Source organism: Falco peregrinus, chromosome 14 (assembly GCF_023634155.1).
Source record: "Falco peregrinus isolate bFalPer1 chromosome 14, bFalPer1.pri, whole genome shotgun sequence".
Classification (NCBI taxonomy): Eukaryota; Metazoa; Chordata; class Aves; order Falconiformes; family Falconidae; genus Falco; species Falco peregrinus.
The window spans coordinates 22789494-22798317 of NC_073734.1; the positions used below are offsets into that span (position 1 = coordinate 22789494).

An 8824-nucleotide genomic window follows, 5' to 3' on the forward strand; every position below is an offset into this window, starting at 1 on the left:
TGTCCCCTTGCTTTTTGGGTCTCATGTGCCACTGTGGGTTTTTTGGGGGGGGCCCACAGTACCTCCTCCTGGTGCGGGATGAGATGACGGTGTCGCACAAGCACCTGGGCGAGTTCTGCAGCTCCCTGAAGCAGTACCTGAAGAGTGTGGCCGGGGAGCGGGACTGCTTCCAGTGGGTACCACCGGCATCGGGGGGCTCGGGGGGGCTGGGGGGGGCAGGGGGATGTCCAGCTGCCCTCGAAGCTAGGGCCACCTCACCAAGTGAAGGGCTGAGGCAAAACAGCCGGGATTTGGGGGTGCAGTGATGCTCGGCCACCAAAATTTTTGCATGGGCTGGGGAGTGTTGGGTGGGGGGGCTCCCCGCTACCTGGGCTGTTGGGGCTGGGGTCACCCCTCAGTTGCCCACCCTACAGCATGCCTGTGGCTGCAGAGGCTGAGGGGGGGATGTCCCATGGTTTGGGGCTCACCCCTCTCCCCACTCCCACCAGCGTCACGGCAGTGAAGCTGCCCGACGGGGTCACCTTCATCGTCTACGAGTTCTGGGAGACTGAGGAGGACTGGAAGAGGTAGGGGAAGGGGCCCAAAAAGCTCAGGGTGGTTTTTTTGGGTGGGGGGGTGTGTGTGCGTCCACGTGCTTGGGCACGGAGGGGTGTGGGAGCTGCTGAGCCCCAGGCTCTGTCCCCTGCCTGGGGGCAGGGGCGAGGATTTGGTCTGTCACTGTAGAGGGGACAGGGGGCTTGGGAGGGGTCTGTGCATCTCCCACCTGGGGATGCCTTGGGACATGAGGGATGGGAGGGCTCACTGTCCTGACCAGTGTCAGGGTGCTGCGCCCAAGGGAGGGGGCTGTGAGGGGCTGTGACGGTGATTTAGGGGGAGGCTGTCACCCAGTTTCTCCCACCCGGGTGCAGGCACCTGCAGAGTGCCACCTGCAAGGGCTTCCAGCACGTCAAGGTGGACACGCTGAGCCAGCCCGAGGCCATCTCCAGTGTGGCCGTGCCAGGTACGAGGGTGGCCACCCTGTGGGGTGGGACAGGGACAGCTGGGTGGGGGGGCGGTACAGGCTGGGTGGGACTGGAGGGGGGTCAGGGTGACCCTCTGGTGTCGTTCCCCTGCAGCTGCCTGGTGTACCCTGAGCCGAGAGTGACCACTGGTGCCGGGGGTCCCACCAGCACCCATCCCCGCTGTGGGGTGGCTGTGAGCCCCTGCGTGGCTGGGGGCGGGAGGTGGTGGTGTGACCTGTCTGCAGTGAAGGAAACCCCTGCGTCTGTCCCCAGCACCCCATCGGGTGTCCCCCACAGCTACCCCATCACCTGGGTCACCTCTCCCTGGACTGGGGTGGTCTTTGGTGGGGGGGTGAGGGGTGTCCCCTGGGGTCTGCCAGGCATGGGCAGGCAGGGAGTGGGGGGAGACAGGGTGCAGGCAGCCAGGCCATGGGTGGGGGGCAAGGCAGGGGGAGGAAGCTGGTGATGAGGAGCAGGGTTGGGAGTGGGATGCTGGAGGCCCCCTGGGGAGGATAAGTTGGGGGTCCCCACAGTGGTGCCTGGGGGTGAGGCTGTGCCCAGCACAGTGTGTGTGTCCCCAGTGTCCCTGGGCAGGGGGTGCGGGTGGTCCCGAGGGGTTTCCTTCACGTGTGCATGGTGACAGCAGGTGCCTCGCAGGCGTGGGGATGGATTGCGAGCTTCCCCCTACCCCTTCATCCCCCTTCCTGGGGTCTGTACGTCAGTCTGTCTGTCTGTCTGTGTGCAGGGTTCACTGCCCATCCTGCCCCCACCCCACCACGCGTGGGGGTCCCTCAGGGTGCATGGCGCAGCACCCTCGCCGATACCCTTGTCCCGTCTTTATTAGCTGCTGTACAACAGGGACGGTGATGCCAAATAAAACAGTGATGGGATCCAGCGGTGTAGCCGTGTCCGAGGCAGCTGTCCAGGGCTGGGGGGGGGGGCATGGGGGGGGGGTCATGGTGGGGGGCACGATGGGGGCTCAGTGCAGCAGCCCCAGCACGGCCAGGGCAGCGCTCTGCCCACAGACGAAGGCACCGCCGAGCACGGAGAGGACACCCCAAGTGATGAGAGCAGCCCTGCAGGGACATGAGCAGGGGGCCAGTAGGACAGAGCTGACCCCCAGTAACATGCTGCCCCCTGACCGCCGGGTGTGGGTCCCTCTGCGGGGTCTCAGCCTCTCTGCCATGCTCCTCTGCATCACTCTGGACCGATGGCCAAAGAGCCTGGCAGCTCCTCCAGTTCATCCCCCACACCCTCTGCGATGACACACAAAACTTGGTCAAAAGCCTGGCAGCTGCCCCCATGAGACTATCCCCGGTTCCGCTGGCACACAGTGGCCCCACCAAGGGGGTACAGACCCACAGTGGCCCCCCCTGCTCAGGCACGGATGCTCCCACACGGCCCCAGCCCCCACCCTGTCACCACATCCCCCCACCATGTCCCTTCCCCACCTCCATCCCCAGCCCTAAGACCGGTGGGTCCCACTCTCCCCGGGCACACAGCCCCCCACCTCAGCCAGACACAGAGCCCCCAGGATGTGGCACTCACCCCCAAGCCCCACCGCTGCTCCATCGCGGGGTCGCCAGCACGGTGCACCTTCCTGAGCCGCCCCAGGCAGGCTGGGGCTGTGCCCTCGCTGTCCCTATCGCCCTGGCTCACGTTGTCCTCTCTCCTTGTGATGGCACTCCTAGGTTCGCACCCTCGGGGGGGGGTCTCCACGAGGGACCTCTCCAAGTCCTTTTCACCCAGCTGGGTGCCCCTGCTCACCTCCTGCCTTGGTCCCCCAGCACCCCCAAGGGCACCCTCACCCCTGCCCAGACAGTCAGGGCTCCCTCTTGGCCAAGAGCCCACAGTTCTGGGAAGCTTCCTCCAGCTGTCGTGGGGAACAGGAGCCCCCCACATCACCTCCATCCTCACTTAGATGCTGCTGCCCCATGGGCACCGCAGACACGCTTTGGCACATGCTCACCCCAAAACTCGCCAGCACCACACCAGGGCCCCTCGGCCGGGGCTGCTGCTGTGCCTGTCTCTCCAGCCAGGAGCAGTGATGGGGACACACCACGCAGGTATAATGGACACTGAACACCTGATGGCTGCCTGCCATGGGCACTGCGTCCCTCTGATGTCCACCCCAGCCTCCACCGAGTGCCCCAGTGCCTCTGAATCCCACTGGTCTCCTTCCCTTATGGCCGCTCTGCCTTGCAAGGGGTCTGGTACCCAGGCACATCCCTGGTACCCGGGCACATCCCTGAAACCTGAGCATCTCCCCAGTGCCTGTGCTCAACACGCATGCCCAGGCACACCCTTGATGCCCAGGCACACCCCCAATACCTGGACACAGTCCCACTGCTTGGGCACATCCCTGATACCCAGGCCCATCCCCGCTGTCAGAGCACGCCCCTCCATACCCACCCTTCAGCCCCACTGCAGACCCCACGTCCCATAGCAAGTGCTCCTCCTCTCAGTGCCCACAGATGCCCCAAATCCTCCCCCCTTCGCCAGAGGGACCCTGCCTGGGCCATGTGTCATCGGATGCCGTCCCCTACCCCTGCCCTTACCCGCCACCACCGAGCAACGCAGACACTCACTTTTTGCGTGGCCCAAGAGTGTGGGTCCCAGTCATGCACACCAGGCACAGCCCTGCCACCAATACAGAGGCTCAGCCCCACCGCCACAGCACCCCGTCACTCAGGTCCCACTGCAGCGTCCCCACAAGCACGCCACTGCACCCCCAAAACATGGCCAGGATGGGCCACCCCCCACCACAGTCCCGCAGCAATGCTCTTGGCACTGGCACCCCCCCTCCCCACCCTCTCACTGCTCGCTCTTGCCTGGGAAGATGAAGATGAAGAAGGCGCTGATGCCCCCAATGAGCTCAATGACCTTGCCGATGTCTGGGACGAACAGCGCGATGGCGAGGGTGGCGGCCATCCAGGTGACCGTCAGCATCACCCGGCTCCGCTGCTCATGCTCCTCAGGCACCACCGCAGCCCCACACTTGGGGGTTGCCCACACATCCCGCACCACCGACCTGGAGGGGGTGTCAGAGGGGTGATGGCACCCCGCGGAGCTGCACTGGTCGAGGGGGACACCCAGCTTGCCACTGCCCCTTCACCTGCCCAGCAGCACCACGATGGGGTAGATGGTGACGATGGAGACACCGAAGAGCAGGCGGGCGACGATGACGACCGGGTCGTTCCCTGGGTAGGACATCAGGACATCGGACGCCACGGCCTCGCCGAAGGTCAGGTAGCCGTAGAGCCCTGCTGACGGGGAGGTGGGCAGCTGTGCCTGTGAGCACAGAGGAGCTCCGAGGAGGAAGGATGAGCTCTGGGGACAGGGGACCCCTGAGGAAAGGAGGGGTGAAGGGCTTTTGTGCTGGGGTTACCAGTGAGGGAGTAGATGAGTAGGCAGATGAGCATGGAGAGCACGGAGACGGTGACCCAGTGGGAGAAGCTCCGGTTGCGCATGCTGCTGTAGATGGCCACGCAGGCTTCATGGCACTGCAAGGCAAGGAGGGATGGTGCTGGGGCCCCGTGCAGGGACAGCCCCCACGCCCAGACCCTTCCTTCCCACCCATGGGTGCTCTGTCCTGCTCCCCCCCGTCCCCAGGGGCTTGTGTCCTGCCGCACAGCCACCTCTGGTGACAGCCGTGGGTCCTCTTTCCTGCAATTTTCCCCCCTCTTTCACTCCCCAAGGAATGGCGTCCCCATGGTCTGGGATGCTGGGGACAGTGGGGCCAGCATCACCTACCTGGAAGCCGAAGCAGATGGTGGGGATGACGCTGAAGACGGAGGCCCAGGAGGAGGCCCTGTGGCATGGCAGGGAGGAAGCACAGAGCGAGCGAAGAGTGTGAGGCCCCCGGAGGCAGAGGGGACCATGGTGACATAAGCCTGGATGCCACCATGGGAACCTTCCCCCCCATGATGATTTTGGGAGAAGGGGGGTGGCGGGGGGGGAGGTGCTGGGGCAAAAGCTAGGGCTGGGGGCTGCCACCCCACCACCACCCTGCCACTGCTGTCCCCAGCTCACGCCCCTCCACCCAGCACCACCCCACGCACTGCCCCGTGCCACTGCTGATGGCGTGGAGGATGGGGCAGGAGGGACGCAGGGCTGACCCTCCCCCATACCTGGAGGGCTGGGGGGGCTCAGGTGAGCCCAGGCTCTCTGCCTGCAGGTGGTATTTCAGGACGATGACCAGGGTGAGGTAGCAGGCAGCCAGCGTGCCCAGGATGCTGTGGGGCATGGGAGAGCACCAGCATGCAGACCCCGGGCAGCTGGGAGGGAGGGGGTCTCCCATCGCCCCGCAGGGACCCGGGAGGAGCCCTGGAGGAGGTGGCCTGGGTAACGGGGTGCCTAGGGGTGGGCCACCACAGGGACAGCCCAGGTGGTACCTGGAGTACTTCTGAAAGCCGATTTCCCTGGGGACGGAGAGCGGGAAGATGACGAGGATGCAGAGAGCTGAGAGGGTGAAGCGCTGGTCCGTGTACCAGGGGGTTGGCGGGGGGGTCCCGCTCAGCGTCCCGTTGGGGTACAGGGAGTCACACACTGCGGGATGGGGGGGAGAGTGGCGGGTCAGCTGCACCCCAAAAGGTGACCCAAGGTGGTTGGGAGCATCACACCATGGCAGAGCCAGGGAGTTCCACATCCTCAGGGGTCCCAAGAAATCCCTGGGGCTGCCCCAACCCAGGCGGGACCACCTTTCCCTCACTCCCACGAGCTGCCAGCCCCAAAAACACGGTGGGGGGAAACAACTCACGTTTCTCCAGCTGATCGCCCACCACCCTGAGGAGGGCCACGGAGATCATGAAGAGGTTGAGGAGGAAGCAGACCTCACAGAGCTTCCCCGCCGCTGCCCCGCACACCGCCCGGACGACCCCTTGGTAGGTGGGTTGGGCACTGAGGGCCGCCGCGTAGCCCAGCACCGCCAGCCCGCTCACCAGGAAGACCAGTGAGCCCTGCGGGGACAGGACCCAGCAAGGAGCATCACACTGACCCCCGTCACCCCCCGCCCCCACCCAGGGGCACCCAGCAAGGCCATGGCTGGGGACCAGGGTTGCCTGGTAGCTGCAATCAGACAGGTCAGGAAAAGGGTGGCAAAGCAGCCCTGCACGATACTTTGGGTTTAGAGCGGGGGGTTTTAGGGCACGTAGGGGCCCAGCCACTGATTTTAGTTTAGGCTGAGCTACAAGCCAGCTAAGAGTGCAGCTTCAGACGCAAGGAGCATCTCCAGGGCGGCAGCGCCTTTCGCACCCCTGCCCTGGGGCTGTTCTCCCTTTCAGCCTGGGCTGGGCTGCGGGTGCTGACCCCCCTCCCCTGCCAGCCCCCACCGCCCAGCACAGCGGGGCAGGGGAGCCCTGCCCTCCCCTCGCCCCAGCCCGCAGGTGCCTCAGCTCCCTCCCGGGACGCAGCTGCCCGCAGCCCCCCGCCGGCTCGGGCCCCGGCCGCCCCCGGCCCTTACCAGCTCCACCAGGAGGGCGGGGGCGGCCCCGCCGGCCCTGCTGAAGGCCCAGGGGAAGCTCAGCAGCCCCGCGCCCAGCGCCGACTTCAGCAGGATGCAGACGGCGCCGGCGGAGGAGAGCCCGGCGCTGCCCGCGGCCGGCAGCAGGGGCCGGCGCTCGCCCGCCCGCTCCATCCCGCCGCCTCCGCCGGGCTCTGCGCCGGGCCGGCCGGGGGCAGCGCGGACCCCGCGGGGGCGGGCGCGGCGCAGCGCGGGGGGCCCGCGGCCCCACGCCCCTGCGGGCAGCGGGGAGGGGGGCACCGGGGGATGGGGCAGGAGCCGGCCGTGGGAAACCCCCCCCCCCCCCTCGCTAGAGCTCACCCCTCCCCGTCGCATCCCTGCGCGGGGGGCACGGCCCAGGCACCCCCCTGGCTCGGACCCGCGTGTCCCGTGGGCAGCCCCGGGAGCTACGGCAGGAAAACCAGCGGCCCCGGCAGCTCCCAGCACGGGTCAGGCTGGGGCTCCCCGTCCCAGCCACGCTCCACCCCGGCAATTCCCACCACGGGCTGTTTTGGAGCATCCCTGGGTGGGGAGAGCTCCCCATTCCAGTTGCATTCACCCCACCCTTGAAATTCCCACCGTGGGGCATTTTGGAGCATCCCGGGGCAGAGAGGGTGAGGGACGTCAGCTGCAGCAAGCACCCTCCAGACCATGCAGCTGGCAGACGCTGCACCACTCGCTGGGTGCAGGATGAGGCCGGCACCCCCCCCCCCCCCCCGTGTCTCCACAGCTGCAGAAAGCCCACTGGGGTGCTCCTGCACTGGGGAGACCTCAGCAAGGAGCCACCCCCTGCTCCACGCAGGGAGAGGGGGGTGCCGGGATAACAGGATGGGGTGACACACTGCAGGGGGCCTGCACGGAGGCTGCACCCCACGGCGTCCAGGGGCCCATTCCCTGCCCAGGGGGACACGCAGCAGCTCTGTGCTGCTCCAGGCACATGCCACTGCCCCAGGGCTCAGGGCACAGCCCCCCCCCCCCCCCGGCGCTGGCTGGCAGCCCCTAATGCATTTTTGATTTCCCAAATATGTGCCCTTCTGATCTCGGTAAGACGGATAAAGAGACTTTAATCAGCTGCTAGGAGGAATTATGGATGGCTAATTGTGCCTGCCACCTCCATTACATCTCTGCCGCCTACGGGGCTTATAACCATTTACAAAGGCCCTTCCAGGCCTTCATTAGCTGCACACCAAAGGCTTCGGAAATAATTGGCCTCTACGATTTAGAAATTGGCCACTGGGCTGTAAAATACCAGCCACTGGGAAAGGCTCTTAATTCGGACTGGCGCTTTGATACAGCTTGACTCTGGTTTCGAGGCTGCAGTGAAGCTGTAATCTCTCATTAGTGCTGCAATGAGAGGAGCGAGCCTCCTCATTAGCACCGACCCGAGCAGCGGCACCAAAGCTTTCCAGGCTCCCTCTGATGGGAGCGTCTCAAATCAAAGGGACACAGCCCACCACATACACTGGCACAGCAGCCCCAGCCCATTTATTTCTCTGCTCAGTGGCTCTGGGCTCCCTCGTTCGTATTTCCACACACACACTCCCCCCCCCCGGCTTTTCTTCATTCCATTTACCTGGGTGCTCCAGCCCCTGGGCTGTAAGCCATAACCCGAGGGTCCCTACTCTGCCCTGGTGAGGCCGCATCTGGATTGCTGCATCCATTTTTGGGCTTCCCAGTTCGAGAGAGACAGGGAACTGCTGGAGAAGGTCCAGCAGAGGCTATGAAGATGATGAGGGGCTGGAGCATCTCCCTTATGGGGAAAGGCTGAGAGAGCTGGGCCTGTTCAGCCTGGAGAGGAGAAGACTGCGAGGGGATCTTACCGATGCACACAAGTATCTTAAGGGAGAGTGTCAGGAGGATGGACGGGGCCAGGCTCTTTTCAGCAGTGCCCTGCAACAGGACAAAGGGCAATGGGCACAAACTGCAACACAGTAAGTTCTACCCGAGTATGAGGAAGAACTTTACCATGAGGGTGACAGAGCACTGGGACAGGCTGCTCAGAGAGGCTGTGGGGTCTCCTTCTCTGGAGGCATTCAACACCCACCTGGATGCAACTCTGTGCATGCTTTAGGTGAACTGGCTTCAGCAGAGGGTTGGACTAGATGATCTCCAGAGGTCCCTTCCAACCCCGACCATTCTGCAACTCTGTGATTAGCTGCTTCTGCAGTTTTGAAGGTTTTCAAAACTGCACTCGCTCAGGGAAAGCACCGCTCGTACAGCTTCCCAGTTCGTGCTCCAAAGGAGTCTGCAGCCTGGGACACTGCTGTTAAGAATAAAGATATGGGGTGGGAAAAAGGGAGACATGAACATTTACTCTACAACT

General features: G+C 64.8%; 2 protein-coding genes across 8 annotated transcripts in view; one reads left to right on the plus strand and one right to left on the minus strand.

The window, feature by feature from the left end:
* NECAB2 (N-terminal EF-hand calcium binding protein 2) overlaps positions 1–1895 on the plus strand; it is an 88057-nt gene extending 86162 nt beyond the window's left edge. For all 5 annotated transcript variants that reach the window (XM_013296035.3, XM_013296034.3, XM_055818966.1 and 2 more), the window contains 4 exons: positions 60–172; positions 489–566; positions 909–1000; positions 1116–1895. In XM_013296035.3, coding sequence (XP_013151489.1) covers positions 60–172; positions 489–566; positions 909–1000; positions 1116–1144 — 312 coding nt within the window. In that variant the 3' untranslated portion in view covers positions 1145–1895. The remainder of the gene's footprint in view (positions 1–59; positions 173–488; positions 567–908; positions 1001–1115) is intronic.
* A 30-nt stretch (positions 1896–1925) lies between these two features.
* Positions 1926–6753, minus strand: SLC38A8 (solute carrier family 38 member 8). 3 transcript variants are annotated; one of them, XM_055818958.1, is made up of 10 exons: positions 6463–6753; positions 5761–5959; positions 5396–5549; positions 5132–5236; positions 4755–4812; positions 4390–4504; positions 4117–4264; positions 3833–4032; positions 3590–3641; positions 1926–2077 (listed from the first exon to the last, which is right to left on the minus strand). In XM_055818958.1, exons 1-10 carry the CDS (start codon positions 6634–6636, stop codon positions 1981–1983), a joined length of 1302 nt encoding a protein of 433 aa, XP_055674933.1. In that variant the 5' UTR covers positions 6637–6753; the 3' UTR covers positions 1926–1980. The 3 variants fall into 3 exon arrangements, with proteins under 3 accessions (XP_055674933.1, XP_055674932.1, XP_055674934.1); XM_055818957.1 differs by having other exon boundaries at positions 4117–4267; XM_055818959.1 differs by lacking the exon at positions 5132–5236 and having other exon boundaries at positions 4117–4267.
* Positions 6754–8824: the final 2071 nt, after the last annotated feature.

Bases quoted from the DNA above. Each gene is read 5' to 3' on its own strand.
- SLC38A8 (XM_055818957.1), bottom strand. From the start codon at position 6,636: ATGGAGCGGGCGGGCGAGCGCCGGCCCCTGCTGCCGGCCGCGGGCAGC. The intron at 5,550-5,760 runs GTGAGTTGTTTC...CCCATCCCGCAG, and splicing joins GGGCGATCAGCTGGAGAAAC to TGTGTGACTCCCTGTACCCC. The intron at 2,078-3,589 runs GTGAGTGTCTGC...ATGTCCCTGCAG, and splicing joins ACTCTTGGGCCACGCAAAAA to GGCTGCTCTCATCACTTGGG.